At 48.4% G+C, this 26,435-nt stretch overlaps 1 protein-coding gene across 1 annotated transcript in view; it reads right to left on the reverse strand.

Moving 5' to 3' along the window:
- CFAP300 (cilia and flagella associated protein 300) overlaps nt 1-18,551 on the reverse strand; it is a 112,058-nt gene extending 93,507 nt beyond the window's left edge. The window contains exon 1 of the mRNA XM_073582934.1: nt 18,402-18,551. Within this exon, the coding sequence (XP_073439035.1) occupies nt 18,402-18,505 (104 nt within the window). The 5' untranslated portion in view covers nt 18,506-18,551. The remainder of the gene's footprint in view (nt 1-18,401) is intronic.
- Between the last annotated feature and the right edge of the window lie 7,884 nt (nt 18,552-26,435).

Raw genomic sequence — 26,435 nt, forward strand, 5'->3', positions numbered from 1 at the left:
AGGGACATAACTGTCATGTGACAGATCGCTGATCTGTCACATCACAGATCAGCGATCTGTCACAGGCAGTGCTACAGGCTTCCTCATGCCGGCGCTTTGCAGGCATGAGGAAGCCGCCTCCCTGCAGGCCCCCGAAGGTCCCCGCCGCCATTTTGAATTCTGGGACCTGCAGGGAAGGAGACCCCCGCAGCAGCGCTGCACATCACGCTGCTGTGGGGGTCTCAGGGAAGCACGGAGGGAGCCCCCTCCCTCCTGATGCTTCCCTAAACCCCCGTACACTGCGATCGTGTTTGATCGCAGTGTGCCAGGTGTTAACGTGTCGGGGGCGGTCCGTGACTGCCCCGACACATAGTGCCGGGTGTCAGCTGTGATAATCAGCTGACACCCGGCCGCAATCAGCTGCGCTACCCCGTGAGCGCAGCTGATCGCGCTAGACGTACTATTCCGTCCTTGGGACTTAGGTCCCAGGTCACATGGACGGAATAGTACGTCTAATGTAGGAAAGGGTTTAAGACCCATGACCTAGGACGCAAACCCAGCTTTCTGACACTGAGCACTACATTGCGACGCAAAATACGTTGGTAATCTTCAGATTTCATGGTGCCTTGCACGCAGTCAACGCACCCAGTGCCAGAAGAAGCAAAACAAACCCAAAACATCAAATGTGGATGGATAGTTGGCGATGACACTGATGCATACTGAGCCTGCAGGCAGGGCTGTGGAGTTGGAGTAGGTGTCCATTTTGGTGAAGTCTGAGTCGTAATAAAATGGACTGACTCGGACTACTAAAATATATAATAATTGGGTTCAGTAGTTCAGTACAGGATGTGATGCAAATGTTTTCATAATAATTTGTGAAAGTTATAAAATGTCCTATAAATAGCTATTCTATTCCTGATCTAAGGATCTAGGCTTTTAGTTGAGATGAATTTGTGCTGCACTTTATGAACATGCTAAGAAGTGAGGCATTGCTGTGGAGTCAGGGGTCAAGTGCCCAGGCCCAGGGCGAGCTGACCTAGTGAGGACCACCCCCTATACAGGGAGTGTCAGGGGCAAGCCCAAGGGGGTAAGGCAGCACGACTGCTGGCACCAGGTGGCCGGCTCACAGGAGACACGAGTGAATGTGTCTGCAGGAACGTGCAAAGCGTGGATACAGGGACACTCAGGGTACAGGACGTACAGGGCGAGTGTACGGAGGCACGGAGAGTACTGGAGAACACAAGGAGTGTACACGGGAGTGCGCTAGATACAGGATAGTGCAAGGCGGGTACACGAGCGCACATATGGCGTGCACAGACAAGCATGCCCGGGAGCGAGCAAAGCAGGGCGTGTGCTATGTAGCACGCCAGAGTACAGAGTTGAGCCGCAGGTGTGCCAGGAGGCGCAGAGTACAGGAATAGAGTACAGGATCAGAGCGTGTGCCAGGAGGCACAACTAAGTACAAGGCAGAGTACGGGATCAGAGCGTGTGCCAGGAGGTACAACTGAGCACAAGGCAGAGGACCCGAATACAGCGCACAGCCAGGCAAGGACAAGGCAGACCAAGCCAGGAAGCACAACAATAATCAGGCACCTCCCATAGGAAGAGGTAGCTTGATATAGCACATGATCACTTGGACTTCCGGGTCAGGTCCTCATGGACTATAGAGAGGACTTCCGGGTTAGGTCCTCCAGGACCATAGAGAGAATGGTTGCAGGCAGAGCAGAGATGGGCGCGCACACGCGCTGGGCATAAGCGCCCAGCCAAAAGATCCAGTATAGGAAGTGTGCATGCGCACTCGAGAGGACCTCCGGAGTGGCCGCGACACCGGAAGTGGTGACGACGGACCCGGGGTCCCGCCCCCAGGTGAGAGCGACGTGACAGTACTCCCCCTTTTACGTCCCCTCTTTCTAAGGCTGGAACACCACACCTTGACAACAGGAAAAATGGGAGAGGAGTCCAGGCGCCTCCTGTCTGCATGTGGTTTCTTCCGATCCAGAGCTTTTTCAAGATAAAATGTGGTCCTCCTGACATACCCTGGAGAACTCCATGGACAGAGAGCTGGTGGCAGGTACGCCTGAGACAGGAAGAACCGGCAGAAGCACACTGGGATGCTGTCCGAAGACGACGAAGGAAGACCTGGAAGGCGACTCGCTGGTGTGGTTATTGTATACCGACTCAGCCCAAGGAAGCAAGCTGCCGTAGGGTGGTTGCTTTGGCACTTTGTTCTTGGCACAGGACAGACAAGAAGCCACAAAGTCTTTGACATCCTGAGCAACAGACGGCCACCAATAGTAATGGGATAACCTGGAGAGAGTCTTCTTGACACCAACATGGCCGGCAACCTGGGATGAATGTCTCCAGCATAACACTTGTTTTCGGTTATTCTCAGCCACAAAAGTCTCTCCCGGGGGCAGAGACGTCAAGTTGACGGAAGCCACGGTGATTATCGTGGGCGGGTTGCTGGGTTGATGTAAGGCCAGATCTCAGCCTCCTTCTTGACAAAGTCATTAGTAATAGACCGGTAAGCTGCCGGCAGACCTGTAGGTGCCGAGGACGGACAGGCAGCGTTCATCGGATGGACAAACAGTAGGCACCTCTTCTGGCAGGATGGTCCCCAACGGAGTACATCGCCTGATCGCCAGTCCAGAGTCGGCTCATGAGTCCGTAACCAAGGTAGACCAAGAAGAAGCGTGTGAGACATGGTCGTCAAGACGTGGAAGATCTTCTCATGATGACAGGTTCCAAACTGCAGCTCTACTTCTTCAGTAACCTGGGTAACGGTCTCCTGCAAGGGCTTACCGTCGACCGGAACTATCAGCCTAGGAGTCTCCAGGGATCTGGCAGGAATCCAAAATTTTTTAACTGCCTCGAGACTAATAAAGTTCCCTGCCGCGCCAGAGTCCACAATAGCCTCCTCAGAAAAACTCTTGGAACCAAAATTCAGCAAAACAGACACGGTCAGGGGAGGAGAGGAATCACATACACCTGGGGAGACCTCTCCTACCAGTCCCAGGCGGAGGCGCTTCCCCGGCCTCTTGGGGCAAGAGCGAAAAAAGAGGGAGGCATTCCCACAGTAAAAACAGAGTCCTTGTGCAAGCACCTTCTCATGGCGCCATTGAGCCATCTCGAGACGATTCACCTGCATAAGCTCAGGTACAGGGTCTACAGAAGATAACTCGGGAAACGGATGGGAAGAACTGCGAGTGGACGAGGAGAGATGAGAGGGTCCTCTCTCTCTGGCTGACTCACGGGTGCGCTCCTGGAAGCGAAAATCAATGCGTGTCGTGAGAGAGATAAGGTCCTCTAAAGTGGTAGGGGTATCCCGGCCCGCCAATTCGTCTTTGATCCGACCGGACAGGCCACACCAAAAGGCCCCTACAAGGGCCTCATTGTTCCAACCAAGTTCGGAGGACAAGGTGCGAAAACATATGGCATATTGTCCAACTGATAAAGTACCTTGTCGGAGATTGAAGAGGGACTCGGTGGTAGAAGCCAGGCGACTCGGCTCATCGAACACCTTGCGGAAGGTGTCCAAAAGATGGAAAGCTGAGAGACAAGTGGATTATCACGCTCCCAGAGGGGATTTACCCATGCTAACGCCTTCCCCTCTAAGTGAGAAACAATAAAGGCTATTATAGCGTGATCGGTGCGGGGGCAGAAACTAAAAATGTAACCGACATTGGTTCAAAAATCCCCGACACAACTATATCGGGGTGGTTTACATAAATGCGGCAACGGGTGCGGGGCCGAGGCCTGGGCAGAAATGGATTGTATGGAAAGGAGCTGATTATCTACCGACGCCATATAGTTGAGGATATGTGCCTGGGTGTCACGTTGCAGCATGAGTTCTTGCTGGAGGCTGGCCAACTGGGGAGCATTCCCAGGGTCAGAGGACTGTAAGGCAGATAAACGGGACTCCATGGACTTTAGAAAAGACATAATCCTAGTCTGGTTTTCCCGGAGGAACACCAGCTCCTTTTGGACAGGAGCCGCGGTACCAGTGGGGTCCATGGCCTGATTATACTGTGACGACTCCTGGAGTGGACCCTCTGGGTCGTGACACCAACCCTCCCAGGGCAAGCTGATCTAGCGAGGACAACCCCCTATACAGGGAGTGTCAGGGGCAAGCCCAAGGGGGTAAGGCACCACGACTGCTGGCACCAGGTGGCCGGCTCACAGGAGACACGAATGAGTGTGTCTGCAGGAACGTGCAAAGCGTGGACACAGGGACACGCCGGATACAGGACGTACAGGGCGAGTGTACGGAGGCACGGAGAGTACTGGAGAACACAAGGAGTGTACACGGGAGTGCACTAGACACAAGGTGCAAGGCGGGTACACGAGAGCACGTATGCCGTGCACCGACTAGCACGCCCGGGTGCGAGCAAAGCAGGACGCGTGCAAAAAAGCACGTCAGAGTACAGAGTTAGGCAGCAGGTGTGCCAGGAGGCGCAAAAGAGTACAGGAACAGAGTACAGGATCAGAGTGTATGCTAGGAGGCACAACTGAGTACAAGGCAGAGTACAGGATCAGAGCGTGTGCCAGGAGGCACAACTGAGCACAAGGCAGAGGACCCGAATACAGCGCACAGCCAGGCAAGGACAAGGCAGACCAAGCCAGGAAGCACAACAATAATCAGGCACCTCCCATAGGAAGAGGTAGCCTGATATAGTACATGATCACTTGGACTTCCGGGTCAGTCCACCTGGACCATAGAGAGGACTTCTGGGTTAGGTCCTCCAGGACCATAGAGAGAACGCCTGCAGGCAGAGCAGCGACGGGCGCGCACACACGCTGGGCATAAGCGCCCAGCCAAAAGATCCAGTATAGGAGGTGCATGTGCGCACTCGAGAGGACTCCCGGAGCGGCCGCGACAAGTGGTGACGACGGACCCGGGGACCGGCCCCCAGGTGAGAGCGGCGTGACAAGCGGCGTAACATCAGGGAAATTGAGAAGTCAGTCGGAGGTTTGGCTTACCGACTCCACAGTCCTGCCTGCAGGACAGCTTGAATTTTTTTTAAGTTTATTGGGGCTGCTTATCCACCAACCGGACTATCCTGCGTTATGTTTCATCAAATTTTCTCTGCCGTCCAAGTCCAGGAAGATTAGCTACAGTGCCATGGGTTGTAAACATCTTGATTATGCTGCGCACCGTGGACAAAGGAACATCAAGATCCCTGGAGATGGACTTGTAATCTTGAGATTGTTGATATTCTTCAACAATTTTGGCTCTCATGTCCTCAGACAGTTCTCTTCTTTTTCTGTTATCCATGCTTACTGTGGCACACACTGACATAGAATGCAAACACTGAGACAATGTCACTCCTCCAGTCACGGGCAGAGATCCACCCTCTTTGACGGATACCTCCAGGGCATCCACTGGGGAGGTGCCTGGGGGCAAAGGGGGAAGCAGAATGGGGAATTCTTTGAACCATAATACTTTAACACAAAGACCATTTTCAAGATTTTTGGGTTCTAAAAATGTGGTATCTAGGAATCTGGGTAATGGTAGTAAAAAAACTCAAGCTTTAAAGAACTTGAATAAAGGATCAATGTTTTTTTAGAAGGGAGGCACTTCCAAAAGTAATTCAAATTTTTTTCAGGTCCGAAATACAAAGTCAAGCGTGGTAAGAGAGGAGGGAGGAAACTCACCAAATAGAAAAAGAACATAAGTAGTTACAGTCAAAAAATTTTTAATCTTAGTTCACATACTTTGTCTTCTAAAGAAGAAGCCCTCCTCCAAAAAGGTTTAAAATTTGCTCCAACCACGGAGCCTGTTCCGTTTAACTTATATGTGAGCATGAAAAAATTCCTTCGGAATTTGGCTTTTAAAAAATATTTTTTAAAAAAACAAATGGCCGGTTTCCATTCATCTGGTACAGCCCCCAGTGAGTTTATTCATACATCATTAGCAAATCCCTCAGTGTTTAATCCCATCAGTGAATATTCCAATGCTTTTTATACATTTGAGACACTGGTTTCTATGGATATTAGAAAAATAAAGAATAGGAACCGTAGATTTGTTCCTCAGAATCTTTCTGGAGAAGAAAAGAGGGCCTTAGTTAGCCTTCAAGATAATAATGATATTGTTATTCAAGGGGCGGATAAAGGGGGAGGTAGTGTGGTTTTGGATCGCACAAAGTATCATGAGGAGTCATTAAGACTTCTCAGTGATAATATCACGTATAAAAAATTATTTGGTGACCCTACTTTTCATTTTGTCAAAAAACTGGATGTTTTAGCCCAAAGAGGTAAAGCTTTGGGTATTTTAAATAAAAAAGAATTTTGTTTTATTAATAATAGGACACCGAGTTTAGCGGTATTTTATCACATCCCTAAGATTCATAAAAATCCCAGCCATCCACCAGGAAGACCAATAGTCTCTGGGATTAATTGTCTTACTGCAAATCTGTCAGAATATGTAGACACGCATCTACAACTTTGTGTGTCTAGGCTTCTGGCTTATTTAAAGGACACCAGAGATACTATCAAAAGTTTGGAATTGGTGAAGTGGGCTCATAATTGTTTTTTGGGTACTTTGGATATCAAGTCCTTGTACACTGTCCTCGATCAAGAAAAAGGGTGTGATGCTGCTGATTATTTCCTTCACAAATTCAAAATTTTTAACCCCCTTCAAATATCATTTATAGTAGATAGTATGAGATTCATTTTAAAACATAATTATTTTATTTATTGTAATCAGTTCTATCTGCAGACTTGGGGCACGGCTATGGGTACAAAATTTGCCCCAAGTTATGCAAATTTATTTGTTGGAAGATGGGAGGAGTCCAATATTTTTTATAATGGCCATTTGAGAGAGGGATTATAATATTGGCGGCGCTTCATTGATGATGTGCTCTTCATTTGGCAGGGGTCCCAGACTAGTTTAGACTCCTTTTTGAAGGAGATTAATGACAATTCGTTTGGTTTAGAATTCACCTCCAGTATTAGTCCCACTAACATCAATTTTTTGGATCTTAATATTTTTGTGGAAAATAACTCCATTTATACCAAATGTTATCATAAGGATGTGGACTGTAATAGTTATATTCATATGAACAGTTGTCATCTCCCTTTGTGGCTTTCAAATATCCCAAAGAGCCAATTCATGCGCATCAGACGCAATTGTACTAAAGATAGTGATTAGTGTTGAGCATTCCGATACCGCAAGTATCGGGTATCGGCCGATACTTGCTGTATCGGAATTCCGATACCGACTTCCGATATTTTTTCAATATCGGAAGTCGGCATCGGAATCGGAAGTTCAAAGTTGATTGACAGCCTGACGACATCATGATGCGCGGTGTGTGCGCATCATGATGCGCCGTCATTTCGGGCCTTCCGGGGGTCTCTGCCGGCCTGCCGGGGGGCTGTGCCGGCCTGCCGGGGGGCTGTGTGGACTGCCCGGGGTCTGTACCGGCCTGCCGGGGGGCTGTGCCGGCCTGCCGGTGGTCTGTGCACCCTGTGGGGGTCTGTACCGGCCTGCCGGGGGGCTGCGCCGGCCTGCCGGTGGTCTGTGCACCCTGTGGGGGTCTGTAGTATGTATGTAGCATGCATGTAGTATATATGTAGTATGTATGTAGCATGTAGTATGTATGTAGCATATATGTAGTATGTATGTAGTATGTATGTAGCATGCATGTAGTATATATGTAGTATGTATGTAGCATATATGTAGTATGTATGTAGCATGTAGTATATATGTAGTATGCATGTTGCATGCATGTAGTATATATGTAGTATGTATGTTGCATGTAGTATGTATGTAGTATGTATGTTGCATGTAGTATATATGTAGTATGAATGTAGCATGTATGTAGTATGTAGTATGAATGTAGCATGTATGTAGCATGTAATTTTTTTTTTTTTTTTTTTTTTTTTTACATTCAACACATTAGCCGGATGATGGGACTACTACTGTCCCATCATTGGCTAATGTGTCAATCACTGTCATGGTAGCAGGCATCGCCCGATGGGACTTGTAGTCCCATCGGACGATGCCTGCACAGACCCCCGAAGCCTGCACAGCCCCCCGGCAGGCCGGCACAGCCCCCCGGAGCCTGCACAGCCCCCCGGCAGGCCGGCACAGCCCCCCGGCAGGCCGGCACAGCCCACCGGAGCCTGCACAGCCCCCCTGGCAGGCCGGCACAGCCCCCCGGCAGGCCGGCACAGACCACCGGAGCCTGCACAGACCCCCTGGCAGGCCGGCACAGCCCCCCGAAAGGCCCGTACAGACCCCAGAGAGGCTGTACAAGGGAAAAACAGGATTTTTCTTATTCCGATACCGGAAGTCCCATAGACTTGAATGGGACTTCCGGTATCGGAATCGGCGATACCGATACTTTTTTTTTAAGATCGGCCAATCCATTCCGATCCGATACTTTGAAGTATCGGACGGTATCGCTCAACTCTAATAGTGATTTTGATATTGAAGCCAGTTTTTTACAAGCTCAATTCGTAGAGAAAGGGTATGATGTATCCATTGTAGATCAAGCAAGACTTGTAGCAAAATCTGCTTCTAGGAGCAGGTTGATCAATGGAGAGAAACAGGCCTTGGGTATTTCGGATATTAAACAAGAGATTGGCAAATTACCCTTTATCACTCAATTTCACAATAATCCCAGAGCTTTTACTAAGATCATTCAGAAATATTGGCCTATTCTAAAGAAAGATAAATTGGTGGGTGAGTTTTTACCTGAGAAACCCAGATTTGTTTATAGAAGGGCTCAAAATATTGGCAATCTGCTAGCACCCACCCAGAAGAAGGGTTTATTGAATGGTAGTAATATATCAAATGGGAAACATTCTAACATTACGGGGGGCTTTACCCCGTGTGGTAATTGTTCATGTTGTGTGCAGGTGAGAAACAAGAGAATCACGCAGACTACTTTTTGGAATATGGAAAAAACTGAGATGTTCCATATTAAGGACAATTTAACATGCCACTCTACGGGGGTTATTTATATAGTAAAATGTCCCTGCAATAAGTTTTAAGTTGGTCGTACGAAAAGAAAACTTAAAGAGAGAATAAAAGAACATTTGAACAATATCTCTAAGGGATTTTTAGGACATCCACTGTCTCGCAACTTCGTGGAGAAACATGGCAAGACAGGTATGGGGTCCACCTTTTTTGGCATTCAAAAGGTTCAAAAAAATCCGAGGGGTGGTGACTATATTAAGAGTATGTCGAGGGTTGAATCCAGGTGGATTTTTACATTGGATAGTTTGGTGCCAAATGGGCTTAATCATGAAATCGAACTTTATGCTTTGTGATCCATATATATTGCCTCCTTTTCTCTCTTCTTGTATGTAGGATTCTTTTCCCTATAATAATAATAAAAAGATCTTTTCTGGCACCCCTGTAGTTAAGAAGGACTGCCCCTTTGGATATTATTTATTATTTATTGTTGGAATTATAACTACCAACTGAAATATTTTGGGGGGTGTGGAGTCTGTGTTATTTGTATTAGAATTGATTTTAAGTAGTTTGCATTTGGTTTTAATTGTCTTATTTGTCAGCTTTTTGTTTGAATAAAGTTTAGCTTTTTATTGTTTTTTTAGTAATATTTAGTCTGAGGGTGTTGCGCCACATAATGGGTTAAGTGTGCGTCATTTTTTTGTGGAGGCAGGGGTATATAGAGTGTGGGTGGTAGTGCAAGATCCATACCTTTGAGGAAGGGGGACGGCTCCCCCGAAACGCGTCAGGATTGGTCCTTGCACGGTGACGTCACCACCCACCATTCACGCCCCCCGCCAGTCACGCCCCTTGCTCACCACGCTACTGTTCGGCGGCGCCATCGGCCGTGGCTGTCTGCCGCCCAGGGGGACGCGCTCTCTTGCGGGGAGCTGTTTCTTTTTGTAAACGGGAGGACGCTCCCTGGTTTTTTGCTTCAGTTCAGAGATTTTTCTTTTTAACAATCGTGATTTCAAGAGTGTTATGATCAGCCACAATCAGTCTTCGCAATAGTGAGTAATGTTTGTCTTCTAAAGTTTGACTGTCATTTTCAGTTTGTTTGATATATTTATTACACAGCGTTATAAGCGCGGCCACTTCCAGTTCAGTTGCAGTTGTTTTTTTCAGTGGCAGATAGCACACTTAATCTGCCAGGTGTGCCAGCAGCTTATCCATTGACTGTGTATTTGTAGCGCCGGTGTGTAATTGTCCTTTTTGCAATGTCACTCTTTTTGCCTAGTTTCAGGTGTGATTTTCATATTGCTCACACCTGTTACTTGCCACAGGTGAGCTGGAAAGCACATCACATGCTTGAAACAATGTTGTTTACCAACAATTTTGGAAATGTGCCAACAATTCTGTCTGTACCATTTTGGGGTTTAGTGTCAAATTATGTCCAATTTGCCTTTTCTTTGTTTTTTTTGTTTTTTTGTTGTTCCAATAAACACAAAGGAAATGAACATGTATATAACAAAACATGTGAAATTGCAACAATTGCCCGGAAAAATACTTAATTTTCTGGAACAATTTCAAGGGTGGTGACACTTTGGTCATAACTTTAGTTTACATTATCACTAACTCAAATAGAGCTACAATAAGTTAAAAAAAAATATTTATATATAAGCAGGGGTAACAAAATAAGAAAAAAAAAAGTTATGAGGTATTCAAAAGGTTTTAGCCTAGGAATTAAGAGGCAATGTTAAAATTACAAAGTAGTCGTATCCCCTGCTTTACTAGCATCTCTCATTACATTACATTTTAATCTTAGTAAAACTGAGACCCGTGTGAAGGAGCTGCGCTGACTCCAGTCTGATCACATTTTCTAAATCCAGTCCCCCCCCATACTGCACAAGAAAGGGAAGCCAAAAAGTGTTCGCAAAACCTTAAATTGTCCCGAAATGTCCAGAGTTCACTCCCAGCACGGAGCGAGTGAGTTAATGGTATTTACTTGTTATAAACGAGCACATAGCAGTGTGATCGAAGTCCAGGGGGGAAAGGAACAGACAAGTCTGTGTTAAAGGGAATCTGTCACCCCTGGGACGTGTATGACCTATTAATATGGGCATACAGGTGATAGAAATGTTACCCTAGTCCTATCTGTATTCCTCATATTAATGGTCTTTTTGTTGAGAAATCTTATATTCTTTACTTATGCTAATGATGTCTTCCAGGCTTTGGGGCGTATGGTGCCTGGAAGAAATCCCTGCCTCCTATCTTCACTACAATACAACCCTCCTCCCATGCACATCAGTTGTGGCACCGGAACCGCGCGAGCGCAATCCCTCCACAATCTGTAACTTTTCCTCCCTTCTATGGGCAGTGTATTCAGGGATCTTCTGAGGCAGGCGAGACACTGTGACCTTCGACGTGCGCGACGATAAGGTGCTCTCCCCACTTCCTCTCGGCATAATCATTGCTAAGAACCATGTGTACGTAGCGATGACTATGCAGGGAGGAAATGGGTAGTAACTGGAGCAGAAGTCCCCGGCGCCTGCGTACATTTTTAATTTTCACAAGGGTAACAGGAGAAAATGGACCACAAAATTTGTTGTGCAATGTCTCCCGAGTACGGAGATACTCCATATGTGGGGGCAAACTACTGTTGGGGCAAAACGACAGGGCTCGGAAGGGAAGGAGCGTCATTTGACTTTTGGAACACAAAACTGGCAGGAATCCGAGAGTGGGTGCCATGTGGCGTTTGGAAACCTCCTGATGTGCCCAAACAGTGGAAACTCTATACAAGTGACCCCATTTTAGAAACTAGACCCCTCAAGGAATTTATCTAGATGTGTGGTGAGCACCTTGAGGTGCTTCACAGAAGTTTATAATGTATAGCAGTGAAAATTAAAAAAAAATCACTGTTTTTCCCTCAAAAATGTACTTTAGCCCCATTTTTTAACAGGAGAAATTGGACACCAAAATTTGTTGTGCAATTTCTCCTGAGTACGCAGATACATCATAAAACTACTGTTTGTGGGCATGGCTGAGCTCAGGAAGGAGTGACGTTTTAGAACACAGACTTTAATGGAATGGTCTGCGGGCGTCATGTCGTGTTTGGAGAGCCACTGATGTGCCTAAACAGTGGAAACCCCCCACAAGTGACCCCGTTTTGGAAACTAATCCCCTCAAGGATTTTATCCAGGGGTATAGTAAGCATTTGGAACCCACAGGTATTACACAGAATTTGATAACATTAGTTCGTCATATTGAAAAGTTTAAATTTTTTTTCACGAAAATCTTTCAGACCCAAATTCATAATTTTCACACCGGATAATAGGTGAAATCAGACCCCATAATTTGTTACGCCATGTCGCATTTGGAAAGCCCGGCATGTGAAAGCAGCAGAAACCCCCCCACAAGTGACCTCATTTTGGAAAGTAGACCCCTGAAGTAATTCATGTAGGGGTGTACTGAGCATTCTTAACCTACAGGTGATTCACAAAACTTTATAACAACTTTTAGATGTGAGAACAAAAAATGTAATTTGTTCCACTAAAATGTTGGAGGCTGTAGCACCAAATTTATAACTGACATGAGAGGTAATGCGAGAAGTTTGACCCCACAGTTTGTTATCCAATTTCTCCCGAATGTGGCCGTAGCCCCTATGTGGTTGTACACTACTGTTTGAACACACGGCAGGGATCGGATGGGAAGTAGATGGGAAACTTCACTGCCTAAGGAATTCATCTAGGGGTGTAGTAGAAATATGACATTTTAATGGTAAAAATGTAATTTTCGTATTTGCTGAACATTTGTCAGGTACAAAAGGCTAATAGGTGAAACTGGGCCTCAGTATATATTGTGCTATTTCTCCCAAACGCGGTGATGCCACACATGTCGTGAGAAATTACTGTTAGGCCACACATCAGGGCTGAGAAAGAAGGAGCGCTATTTGGCTTTTGGAGGTAGAATAGCTTGCGGGTGACATTTACAGAGACCCCAAGGTGCCACAACAGCAGAAAAACCCCAAAAGTGACCCCAATTGTAGAAATTCTACCTCTCAATGAATTCATCTACAGCTGCAGTGACTATTTTGTAACATCCAGGATTTGTGGAGAATTGCAAATCTGCCGGTAGAGTGCCCATACATTGTGCCCCCATAAAGGGTAAATCCCCCATACATTGTAGCGCCCCCATGTAAGGAGGAAGACCGGGCTGCGGGGCTGTTGAGGCTGTGTCCAGTGTTGCCGGGGGGGAAAGAATAAGGGACCGGACAGGTTCCATGACATGGAGAGAGGGGGCGTGGCTAAGTCAGGCAGAGAACAGGAAGAATGGGAAAAAGCAGCGAGTTTCCTGCCGGCAGTGAAAGTGGAGGCAGGTGTGCGGCGCGCTCCGCAGAGTGAGGGACAGCGCACAGTTTTGCCCCGGCAGAGTTCACATGCACGCTCTAATAAGACAGTGAGAGTGCAGAGCATCGCGGGTCGGGGTGAGGAGAGAATAGTGTCCACCCGGAGGAGAGAGTGTCGAGTGCAGGACACTGAGGTGCGTCCCCCCATTACTGATAGACGCGCAGCAGCACACGTGTTGGACATAAACTCATTCAGCACTCCCTACTTCGGCTGCACAGATTTATGGACTAGGGGCTCAGTGGGCAAAACCGGTGACCACCCATTGGCGCCAGATGCTGGACCGTGATTTGTGGATTTCACCTGAGGACACCGCGCCGACCGCTGTCGGTACTTCAGCTCCCATCGGACTATACCTTATGTGGATGAGGACCAAAGAAGACCACGATAAGTGCCATTTACACATTAGACTGTCGCGTTAACCCTTTGTTTACTCCCCTTGGTACTATTCATTGTTTAATGTTACTAGCTCCCTGCGAGGAGACCATTTCTATCCTTTTTCTTGTTAACCAATTAAACAACCTTGTTACATAGCCTTGTTCTGCATTCCCGCACCTGCTTACACCCAAACATTGTGCTCTCTCCCCATTACAATGCCAAACATATGGCCTCTTACTGTGGTTTAGGCATTTGGGAGTGCAGAATTCACTGGATTTTATTTGAGGGGGGCAGGAGCCATGTCACTTTTCCAGAGACTTTATTCTACCAGTAAAGTGGGGACCCCCTATAGTTCTAGTGACTGATGTTGGACCTGGTTGGTCCCTAGTTTGTGCAGGATAAATAAGGATGTTTATTGGAAACATTACATTTTTTGATCACCTGCAGATTAAGGCTGGATCACATTCTTGTGAGAACTTTCATCGGGGTTTCTGTGTAAATGCCACAAAAATGCAATTCAGACGAAACCCCCCCAAGGAACCACCCACCATAATGAGGCAGATGGAGACACTTTGGAGTTCGTTTGGCATCTACTCCGGTGGTCTCCATGTTTTTAGGTGTGCATAGATCTGTGGTCAACCCCACTTGTGTGCTAAAAAGGGGCCTAAAATAATGGGTCACCGCCCAAACACAAACCAGTCCAAAGTGACTCCATACAAAAACAAAAGTCAGTAGTTCCATCCAAGGTTTTGTCTGAATCGCATTTTGGGGGAATTTACACGGAAAACCCGACGTAAGCGCTCAGCGGAGAATAAATGTGAGCTCAGCCTTATTCCAATTTTTGGGAGGTAGAAAGAACAAAGACAGCAGTAAAGGGGATTTATTCTTCGGATGAGTGCAATCACAGCGATACCAGATTTATATACGGTATTTTTTTTTTTCAGGTTTTGCTGCTATTACACAGTAATTACTGCTTTCTTTATAAAGTTTTTTTTGTCGCCATATTCTGAGAGTTGTAACTTTTTTTTTGGTGAACTAACCATATTCGTCTTGTTTTTTGCGGGACAGTTTGACGTTTTTATTTACACTATTTTTTTTTTTTTTTTTACATATGACTTTTTGATCGATTTTTATTCACTTTTTTTAGTCATTATGGAAAAAAAATGACATTTTTGGCATTTTTTTATTTTTATTTTTACAGCATTAGCCATACGGAATAAATAACATGCCAGTTTTATAGGTCAGGTCGTTTCGGACGTGGCGATACCAATTATGTGTACTTTTTTCTTATCACACAAGCTGAGTTTTGTGGCAAAACAACTTTTAGTGATTTGTGTGCATTTTTTTGTGGGTTTTTTTTAAACTTTTTTATATATTTTATTTTACTTTTTAACTTAGTCCCACTGTGGTTTTTTTGTGGGTTATTTTGATCACTGGTCTCATACTCTGCCGTATTCGTGTACTGCAGATCATGAGAGCAGCCAGTGAGACAGAGACTCAGATTGGGAGACCCAGCTTATAGTCCGATGGGTGCAAAGCGGGTCTTGTAACCAATTAAATACCACTGTTGCGATTGAAAGCGGTATTTACAGGGGTTAATCGGCGCCAAAACCGTCCAGGGCCGATACCGCAGGGTGTCAGCTGTCATGTACCAGCAGAAATTTCAGCAGCGGGGCAGCACAATACCCGTACTCGCCATTAAAAAGCAGCACTAAGGAATAAGGCCCCTTATAGGCCGCTGTTAAAAGACGCATCGGTTGTCATTGTAATCCAATTTGTGTGATGCATCAGCACTAAATACTGCAGGCTAAGTTGGTGAAATGAGAAAAATCTAATATATAAAGCTCAAGTGTGTGTATGTGTGTGTATGTATGTCCGGGATTGGCATCCGCACCGTCGCAGCTACAGCCACAAAATTTGGCACAGTCACACGTCTGGACCCCGAGAGCGTCCTAGGCTATGTTGTGAGGCGAAATTTTAACCCCCCGCGCGTTCCAATTCACCAAACAATTTTGCCCCTATCTACGTAATGGGGAAAAAGTGTGTGTGTATCAAGCCCCGCCCCTCATTATGATGTCACAGTGGTTGCCATGGCGATGCTGATTCATCATAAGTTGCAATGGGGACGTTTATGTCATAACGGTTGCCATGGTGATGATGATGTCATAATGGGTATATGGGCACGGGACTATGGGATGGAGGATAATTATAATTTGCTATAACTAACCACAGTTAGTTACTATGCCCAGGCAGCGCCGGGCTCTTCTGCTAGTATAGGCATAAATTCAATTTATGGAATCAAATAACTAAAAATTGTCATGTGCATATGTATTCACCCCTTTTGCTAAAAAGCACCTAAAAATTTCTGGTGCAAGCAAAACCTTTCATTGTCACATGCTTAGTGACAGGACGGCCACCTGTGTGCGATCTAAGCGTCACGTGTCTGCCACCATATACACAAGTATATAGAAGTACAAGTCAGGGTTGGGTTATAACGTAATATCCCAGTCTCTGATGATCCGCAGGAGCACCATCAAATCCATTATCATCAAATGCAAAGAACATGAAACGACAGCAAATCTGCCAAGAGAGGGCGGTCCACCAAAACTCTCATCCCAGGCAAGGAGGGCATCAATCAGAGAGGCAGCACAGAGACCAAAGGTGACCCTGAAGAAGCTACAGAGTTCCCAAGAGAGACTGGAGTATCTGTCCATACGACCACAATAAGCCGTACACTCCATAGAGATGGCCTTTATGGAAGAGCGGGCAGAAAAAAGCCTTTACTTACACACAAAAATACATGCAGCCGAACTCTCCTGTCTGAGTGCCAGGTATTGATTCTCGAGTTTCTCGCAGTGTGACCCCAGCCTTAGACTGAGTTGTCTGCGGAAAAAAATTGGAGAAATGTGCAAGGGATTGGATCAAAAATGTTTAATGCAAGCCTATGGATCTGTGAAAAAAAAATTCAGGCACTACCTGGATGACATCTAAAGGCCCCATTAGGCCTGTTTCACACTGCCGTTTGTCACCATCAGTCAAAATCCGCGGTTCTGCAAAAAAAACGGATCCGCCATTTTGCTTGGCGGATCCGTTTTTTTCCCCATTGAGTTGCATTACCGGCGGATCTTGACGGATGGCCATCCGTTGGATCCGATTTTTTGCGGATCCGCCAAATTTTTGCCGTCCGCTGAGATCATCGAACGGAGCCTATAACGTTTTTTTGCCCTGCGGATCGCATTTTCCCTTTTTAACCCTGAACCTTGTCTGGCTGATGGAAGAAAATTCTCTCTCTCTCTCCCCGGGCGCAGTTCCTTTAAATTTTTACCATCAGCGGATCCGTACATCCGCCGATCCGCTGTCCCCCGTTTCTGTCAGTCCGCCTGCGGATCCGTTTTCCGCTATTTTGGTGGATTTTGACTGACAGAAAAAACTGAAGTGTGAAACAGGCCTTACACATAACGATGTCCCAGCGATCCCACCAACAATCCGCCATGGATGGGACCGCTGGGACATTGTTAGGCTGATCGCTGGTGAGCTGTCACACAGACAGCCCCTCCAGCAATCAGGACCAGCGAGCAAGCTGGTTTCCAATGTAAACATCGGGTATCTAAGAGCCATGCGGCTCTTGGATACCGGCTGTTTACCCTAGATACCAGCGTGTACGCTGGTATCTAAGGTAAACAGCGGGTCTCTAAGACCTGCGCGGCTCTTAGATACTTGATGTTTACATTGGAAACCAGCGTCCAGCGTCGCTGGTCTCTCGCTGCCACACGCAGCGATGCGCGCTGGCCAGCAGACCAGGGATCAGAAGACGGCCCAGGACGATCAGCGATATCCGGCGGGGGCGGTCACTGATCCCCGTCACACACAGCGATCTCGCCCCGCCATAGGGTGCGCACAGGCCCCGACAATGGGTGCGCAGAGATCACCACATTTACATATCGAATAAAATGCTTTTATGTGAATTGAGATTAGTAAAGTTTTCGCTACAAAATATTGTTCTTCTAGGGGACAGGTTCCCCCATATGAATGCATATAAAGCATTTATTTTGAGTGGGGGGGGGCACAAGGTCCCCTTTAATGGCAGTGCCCTCTTTAGTAGGACAACGCCTTTGCCACACATTATAAAGCCGTGATGGAGGAATATGAAACGTAAAGTGCTGTGGAAAATGTTGGCGCTATAGAAATAAAATTATTATTATTATTAATAATATGAGACTGCGATCAGGGTATAAATCTGCTGGGGGGCGTCTGCGGGATCTGCTGGGGGGCGTCTGCGGGATCTGCTGGGGGGGCGTCTGCGGGATCTGCTGGGGGGGCGTCTGCGGGATCTGCTGGGGGGGCGTCTGCGGGATCTGCTGGGGGGGCGTCTGCGGGATCTGCTGGGGGGGCGTCTGCGGGATCTGCTGGGGGGGCGTCTGCGGGATCTGCTGGGGGGGGCGTCTGCGGGATCTGCTGGGCACCAGCCCAACCCATGGAGGCCGCAGCGCACAGCGTACAGGATCGTCAGACATCTTATGATTCAGCGTGAGGGCGATAATAGGAGGCGCCGCCATACTGGAAACAACGCCTGACGCTGAGCCCCGTGTAATGTGAGGTCTGTACTATATCCAGATGGCTAAGAGATGAGGGTCCTGATCAGCAGACCCGCCTCATGAGCACAGATGAGGGTCTCCGCTGACAGGCAGCACACATCATCCAGCACAGCAGACATCACACCGCGGGGACAGACTCGTAGTTACCACTTGGTCAGCAGCTCCCGGGTGTCTCTGTTTTCCAGAAAGGTAAAAGCCCTGCCGGGCAAGTGGTGAAATGTGAAATTGCTTCCCCCGTCTCCATGCGCCATCTTTCTGCTTCACTTGCAATTTGCATTCTGCCGCGTTTCTGTCTCCTTGGCAACAAACCTCAGCCTGTGCTCCGGGAAAAGGTGTCCGGCCGGAAATGTTACCGCGGTGTAAACGTTCCGCCTAGTGACTGTGAGTTCAAAGTGCAGTGTTTTGCTTCTGCGACTTGTGGTGCTCCAGGGAGGGATTCCTGGTCAATAGCAATCCTGATTGTTGTAGACTACAAGGACCTTCAGAAAAGCAAAGGTCCTCAGTTATTAGGAAATGTCCTGATGACAAATATACAAACTTGTAAAAATCGCCATGAATTTTATGCATTGTTTACAAGCGTTTATTTTTTTAACCGCTTTATGCTTCGCACCGTTCTAATTCCTTCGCACAGCGCCATTCCCTCCCCCCCACAGAGTTTTTAGGCTTTCATTTTTTTTCCCTCACTTTCTTCCAAGAAAGATATTTTTTCACATTTCCCAAAGCGAGGTCTTGGGTTTGGTTTTTGTTGGATGAATTGTAGTTTTGAAATGTGAGCAGGTTGCGGGATGCGGTGACAGACGGGACACAGATCAAGGGTTAACGTATCTACTTGAGCAGGGATATACTCCACACAGGGAGCTAAGCCGTTTTACAGGGTTATTACAGTAATGGGGGAAAAACAACGGGAATAAGGAAAAGGAAGGAACATCAGTGATCAGGCGGAAACTAGTTCTTAAATGATATCTTATCCGGTCAGTCGACTTCCAGGTGGTGGATCCAACGATGCGGAGCGGTGACGCCGACAGCAGTCAGCAAAGGTTTGTTCCGGTGGAGTGCTGAGGTAAGCGAGGATCCGGTGGAGTCTCGACAGCAACAGTTCGTCTCTGATACCCTACGCAGGGTTCTTAATCTGGGGATTGTGGTCACAGGTAAAGTGCGGGCTGCAACACAGTTCAAACCCACTGTGGCACGGCAGGTATGGACCGGGGAGTCAGGTCACAGTTTACAGTCACGTACCCAGTCTCTCTGAAGCGGTACGAGCGCGGCACAAGCAGGCCCACAGTGTTTGGCACACTGGTTTGAGAGAGCCAGCGGAGGCACTCCAAGTCTCTGTCCACAGTCTCTGCGGGTGGCCGAGGGGATTCTCAGGCGCGGGCCTGCGCTGCTACAGTCATGCAAGGACACTCACTTCTCCAAGCCGCACGCTGTCTGTTCTCCCCAAGTCTGGTTGCTTTTGCGCATGCTCCACTCCCCCTGAGCAAGTCACGCCCCCCACTACTGAGTGCAAAGGTCGGTCAAGTAGCTTACACTTTCCCCTGGACAACAGAGGAGACAGCCTCGACAGTTCCGGACCTGGCGCAAGAAAAGTACCCCCAGCCCAGGCCTTCTGCTTACACTCCCCCTCTTTTGCCCACCATTCCACGGGAGAGAGTTCTTGTAGCAACCGTTGACATACTTCCATTTCCCAGATGATTCTCTGCCAAATAAATTGGTCTTGATTGTATCTGTTGGGGGGGGTTTCCCAGCTGTTGTCCATTTGGTGTAAGTCAGATTGTGAAGTAGAGTGAGGTTGAGTAGTAGAGTCAGGTGGAATGGGCAAGGATGGGGACGCATATGGATGCAGTGGAACAGTCATCTCAGGAGCTTCAAGAACCTGTCTCTCTTCTGGGCTAGCATGGGGCGAGTCAAAGAATTCTTCACCAGAGTCAACAGCTGCAGGAAGAGGTCCTTCAGGTGCACTTTGTGTTTCTTGCGTCTGATTAGGGTCCTTTGAGAGGCAAGGACGTAACATTCCGATGGACCACCCGAGTGGGAGTGTCTTCTTTACCTTCAAGTTGAACTTCATAGATGGGACCTTCAGAGCTGATTCTTCGCTTTACCCTATACAGGGTTTATTCCCACCGATATTACAATTTACTTCGAGGACGTTTGTCTCGGACTAACACACGATCCCTGTCCTTGAGAGCTGTCATTCGCAGGAGAGCTGTCACTGGGTGTTTGACTTCCTGAAACTTGGTCTGCACCAGCCGACCAAGCTGTAGTGTTTGCAAACGGTGACAATGTTCTCGGACCCAGGTGGACACCCCGTCCATGGGTAGTCCACCTCTCGATCCAACTCCAGCTCAGTGATCTCTCATACCGGTCAGCCAAATAGCAAAGTGTAGGGCATGTATCCAGTGGTGTGGTGTAGTCGGTTGTTGTATACCCAAACCAGCTCAGCCCCAAATTCAGGCCAGCGCAGTTTCCTGTCTTCCTCTAACGTCCTCAGCATCTGGATCAAGGTCCGATGAACCGTTCACAGGCCCCTTTCCCTTGAGGGTGGTAAGGCATTGTCTGAGATTTCTTGATCTGATACAGGCGATGTAGTTCTTCCATCACTCGCCCCTGGAAACAGGCACCTTGATCGGAGTGAATTCTTTTGAGACAGCCATAAACCTGGATGAAGTCCCTATAAATGGCCCGGGCCTCTGATTCGGCAGTTTGATCCCAGGTCGGAGTCACCACAGCGAATTTGGTGAAGTGGTCCGTCATTACCAGACAATGCTCATATCCAAGTTGGGCTTGGCCTAAAGTATAGTTAGGTAATCTGTCATCAACACTTCCAAGGGGGCGGAAGTTAAGATGGTCTGTGTAGGAGCTCTCTGTTCAGGAAGTTTAGCTAACTCAAAGCTTCTACACTGCCAGCAGGCTTCCTCTACAGCGGTCTTTAATCGGGGATGATAAACTACCTTTTGTAGCCACTGAAATGTCTTTTCTTGACCAAAGTGGGCCCCTCTTTCGTGTGCTTCCGTGGCCACTTTATGAAGCAGCGTTTCGGGGAGCACCACCTGCCAAGTGATTCCCAGTTCTCGGTTTAGATGGATCTTCCGACACAGTAGGCCATTCCGTAATTGAAGTCTCTCCGACTGGCGAAGGATCTGCAAAGTTCCCGTGGACAGGGCGTCTATCTCTCCTTGATTGGGCAGCTATTTCAGGGCCACCCACTGTCTTATCTGAGTGAGTTCTCCATCCTCCTGCTGATGTCGTACCCATTCGTCACGAGATCGCCCCAGGGTACATTCTCTGAGTGCTGTCTGAATCTGTTCCTGCTTAGCCGCCATCATCCTGGTGGAAGGTCGAAACTCTGGGATTTCTTCAGCCTCCAGTTCTTCATCCTGGTTGAGCCCAGGTCGCTCGTGTGTCACTCTGGACAAAGCATCTGCGTGGGTATTCTCAGCTCCTTTCCGGTAAACGATCCTATACCGGTATTTAGCCATCCGGGCCACCCATCGCTGCTCCAGGGAACCTAGTTTCGCATTCTCCAGGTGAGCTAAAGGGATGTTGTCGGTGCACACCAGGACTTCGGACCCAGACAGGTATTCACCAAACTTTTCAGTCATTGCCCATGGGTCGCCCTCACACCCAGGGCTGTGGGGTACTCGGTACCGGGCCCGGTGGATCTCAATGGGAGTTGTCACGGTAGCTGTGACCCAGCCCATGGCCCTGGGCGCCCATGGTAAATGTTCAGTGTGAATGAATAAGTCGTGACGCCACCTGTGGTGTTCGGCAATGTAGATGTTAGGTCGACGCTGCAGACAGATCCTCTGGGACAGATGGTGTGGTGCAGCAGTGATGGTATAGCCCTCCACAGGCAGGGCTGTTGTTGCAGGGCAGAGTAGATATGGTGACACTTAGGTGGTGTAGTGTCAGGCGCAGGGGATGTAGCGGTGCCGGGCAGGTTGACGCTGGAATAAGTGGAGGACACCAGGGCATGTAGTTCCAAAGCTTTACTCACAGTCTGTTGCACAAACAGGTGCCTTCTTCTGTGCCGTGTCCTCCGGGTCTGGGACTCAGTCAAACCCCCAGGCCAGATGGAATACTCCTTTCCAACACTCCGCCAACTTGTGCCTTTCTGAACGTCTCCTCTTATAGCGCCTTTAGATGAAGTACTCCTAGTACTGAGTTACACTGGAGTTCCTCCTGTCTGATGTTCCTATGAACTCTACTTGTACGGCAGACAGCTGTAGCCTGCTTCGGGGACTCCTTGCTACTAAGTCCCGGCTCACTATCCAGTTGCTGTTGTGCCCCCAAGTCTTGTGTGGGAATAAAGTGGTCACTACTTCTATTCCTCCGGTGTCTGCTGCAGGACCATTAGTATCCGTACAACCTCGGGGACCGGGCTCCGGCCTTGCGCTTAGAACTTCTAGGAAGGGTTCTCTTCTCACCCGTGTCCTCTGTTCTCTTTTACTCCTCACGTTCCGTACTAATCCTTTCCTTCTATGGAGAGTCAAACTTTCAGTCTATGTTGCTCTCTCGTTCTCTCTTTCCCGTGCCAGCAGACCCAGAACACTGGGATCTGCTGCAGCACTTCCATCCATCCATCTATCCCTCTCTCTAGGGATCTTCTCCTCTCTCTCGCTCTCCAACCAACTGACCTCTGACTTAAACTCTTCCCGCTCCTTGAAATGTAATCTAACTCCACCCACCTCCCAGCACGTTTCGTGTTCCAAGCAGGGAGCCACCAATGGGTGCTTTGCTATACTCCAAGCAGGGAGCCGCCGAAGGTGCTTTGCTACACTACTTTGTGGTGTGGGGTGCAGGTGTTGGAGCGTGATCAGGAGTTTCCACCTTACCTGGATGGTGGGGCGCCACACCTCAGGAGGAGGTGCAGTACCTCTGTGGCGACTGAGCCTCAGGGGCGCCACACCCACAGCAACGCCAGCAGTTCCAGCTTAAAAGAACTGTAGTTATCCGGGTTTCGTTCAGAGTCGTGGAGAGACTGGCTTGCGTAGGCGATCACTCGCTCTCTTCCGTCTTGTATTTGGGACAGCACAGCTTCTAGCCCATGTAGACTTCCATTGGTGTGGAAAATAAATAGTTTAGAGAAATCTGCATATGCCAGTACAGATGCCTCAGTTAACGCCATCTTCAAAGCTCGAAATGCCTCCTCTTGATGGACTCCCCACAAAATGGTCCTCTTCTTTGCACCCGACGGTACTCCCTTCAGAAATTCCAGTAGAGGGTTGACAATGTGAGTGAAATTCTTCACAAATCATCAGTAGTATCCTGTGAGCCCCAGGAAAGCCCGAACATCTTTTACAGTCTTCAGGGTGGGCCAATCCTGTACTGCTGCGATTTTTTTTCCCGTGACGGTCTCACTCCTTCCGTGGACACGACATGTCCCAAGTATTCAATTTGGGTGCGAAAGAGATGGCATTTCCGAGGCTTTACCTTCAAGCCATGTTTCTGTAGACGACTCAATACTTGTTCCAGTCTCCGCAGTTATTCCTCAAAAGTGGCTGCATAAACAATAATGTCGTCCATTTAGATGAGTGTGTCTTCGAAGTTGAAATCTCCCAGACATCTCTCCATCAATCGTTGAAAGTTCCTGGGGGCATTGGCCAGGCCAAATGGCATCCAGTTAAATTAAAACAACCCCATAGGAAATATGAAGGCTGTCTTTGCTTGGTCTTGCTCGGACATGGGGACTTGCCAATATCCGCTGGCCAAATCCAAAGTCGCAAAGTATTTTGCATATCCCAGAACGGACAATGATTTCTCGATCCGGGGTAGGGGATATGAATCCCGCATGGTACAGGCATTCAATTTCCGATAGTCTACACAGAACCGCAGAGTCACGTCCTTTTTCTGCACAAGTACAATGGAGGCTACCCATGGGCTTTGGCTTTCTCTAATTACTCCACTCTGTAACATTTGTGCTAACATTCCCTTCACTTCTTGACACATTTGTGGTGGGATCTGACAGTAGCGTTCACGGATGGGTGCAGCATTCCCAGACGGAATTTCATGGGTGATTGCCGTGGTACACCCAAAATCATCATCATGAAGGGCAAAAACGTCATGGAATCACCCGAGCAGAGCTTCCACCTGTAGCACTTGTTGCGGCGAGAGCTCCGTCAGTTCAGCCCACATTTGTTCTAGAATTCGGTGTCCTTCCTGTAGGTGTTGGGGTTCTGGTTCAGAAGACACATTTACAGCCACTGTCCAAGGATCTCCCTGTTTCACCGTCAACTGAACAAGCCTTCGGGGGTATCAGCTCTTCAGGCATGCCCAAGATCTGTGCTACTTCGCTTTTAGGCGGAAGCGTGAGATTGTCCTCCCTGAGATTGACATACCACACTAGTACATTTTGGACGTGGACAGTGGCTAGCGTCCGCACTGCTTTATATAGGCTGGCTCTATTTGAACTTCGACCCCTTCCAGGGGAGTACAGGCTCGGATGGGCAAAGTAAGCACCGTTTGACCTGGTGGGAAGACAAGGTTGGCTGCGGCTGGGACTACCACTTTCCCCAAGGTTTTTCCGTCGCTCGAAGTCTCTTGGGCTTGCGCCACCCAGATCAACTGTTGAAACACCCTCCTTTGGGGAGTGCGAGGGCTCCACTGCTTTAAGAACACATCTGACAACTCATTGATTAGAAGACCTCCAAGTTCTTTTAGCACATTCATCCCTAAAGTCACAGTGGGGCCACTGCCTGGGTCTCCTGCAGTCAATACGACTCCTTTTTGACCCCTGTTTTTACCACATCCAAACCACCCCTGCGACCGGGATGGGCAACTGGTTTGCAGCTATCAACTTGATCACTGGACCCCATTCAGGCCATATTGTCTCAGAGAAATGTCTTCTGAAATATGACTATGGCATTGTGGTTACTTGATAGCCGGTGTCAACTAAACAGCGAATGGCCCATTCATCCATTTCGGCCCATACGAGAGGACACAAGGATACTATACTTGTGGGACTTTCTGCTCTCCTTCTTGACTGTTCAGGCTCCTGGCTGCGTCCCCCAGCCACGGAGCCCCCTAGTTTAACGGACGACGTTGAAGGGATTGCCCTCGCCGGAAAAATCCCCGGGCCAAGTGTCCAGCCACAGTTGTAACAGGTGGGTTGAGCTTCTTTGCGAGTAGGTCTCGTTTCCCGCCACGGTTCTGCCCTTGTTCTTCCTTGAGGGGGGTGTGGTGGTACTCAAGGTTTCCTCCTGGAGTCAGATATATCTTCCCAGATGTCTTGAAGTCCTTTCAGTAGCTCTCTCAACCAACTTGGTTCAGCTGCCAGTGCCAGAGATACCTCCCCACTCCGGACCTTCCCTGCCGGGACTGTCACCCCCTGCTCTTGCTCATGTACACGCGCCTCAGCCCCAACTTCTAAAAAGGTCATGTGCAGATTTACCCATAAATGCTCTCGCAGGGCCTGTTTCAACATTGTGTCTCTCAAGCCTGCCACTAACTGATCTCGGATCAGTTGATCCTACACCGTCACGCTTAACAGTTACAGTATGGATCTCTTGCAGCGCGTTCATGTACTGGGTCATGATCTCCCCCTCCCTTTGTACACGACTAAATAGGTGCATGCGCAGTTCTCCAACGTCTGTAGGGTCTCCGTGCATCTCCTCCAGTATTTGCAGCACCTTATCAAAGGTATCCCGTTCACGGAGGTGCCGATGCATGACGGAACTCGTCGCCTCTCCGTCTAAAGCCATTAATGTATTTACTTGAACAGGGATATACTCAGGCCCGGATTGGCAATATGCTGATCTGGGCAGATTCCCGGTGGGCCGGTGGCTCTGAACTAGGAAATCGGCCGCCGGCCCTTTAAAACCTTTGACTAGGCCCTGTGTGCGCGCTCCCTCTCATTGCATGCGCTGACAAGGGCCGCATCTGCTGGCGTCAGTGCGTGAGCGTGCCCCACGTCCGTGACTGTGTGCGCCGCTGCTGCCCTCCTCAGTGCAGGCAAGCAGGAGAGCTCGGGCCGCACACTGGACCTTGTCAGAAGTTTGAAAAGGCCGCCGCAGCACGCACAGAACTCCTGCCTCTCTGTCTGACGCTGGAAAGTCCCAATGTCAGAGAACAGTGGAGAGAGTCAGCAGCACGCAAGATTAAAGGTAATACCTGCCTGTGAGTCCTGTGCTTCCAGGGAGAGCTAGGGAAGCAGCTCAAGTCAGCACGGTGACATCGTCTTCTGCT

The sequence above is a fragment of the Dendrobates tinctorius genome, unplaced genomic scaffold, assembly GCF_039654945.1.
Source record: "Dendrobates tinctorius isolate UK_male_01 unplaced genomic scaffold, ASM3965494v1 ptg000075l, whole genome shotgun sequence".
Lineage (NCBI taxonomy): Eukaryota > Metazoa > Chordata > Amphibia > Anura > Dendrobatidae > Dendrobates > Dendrobates tinctorius.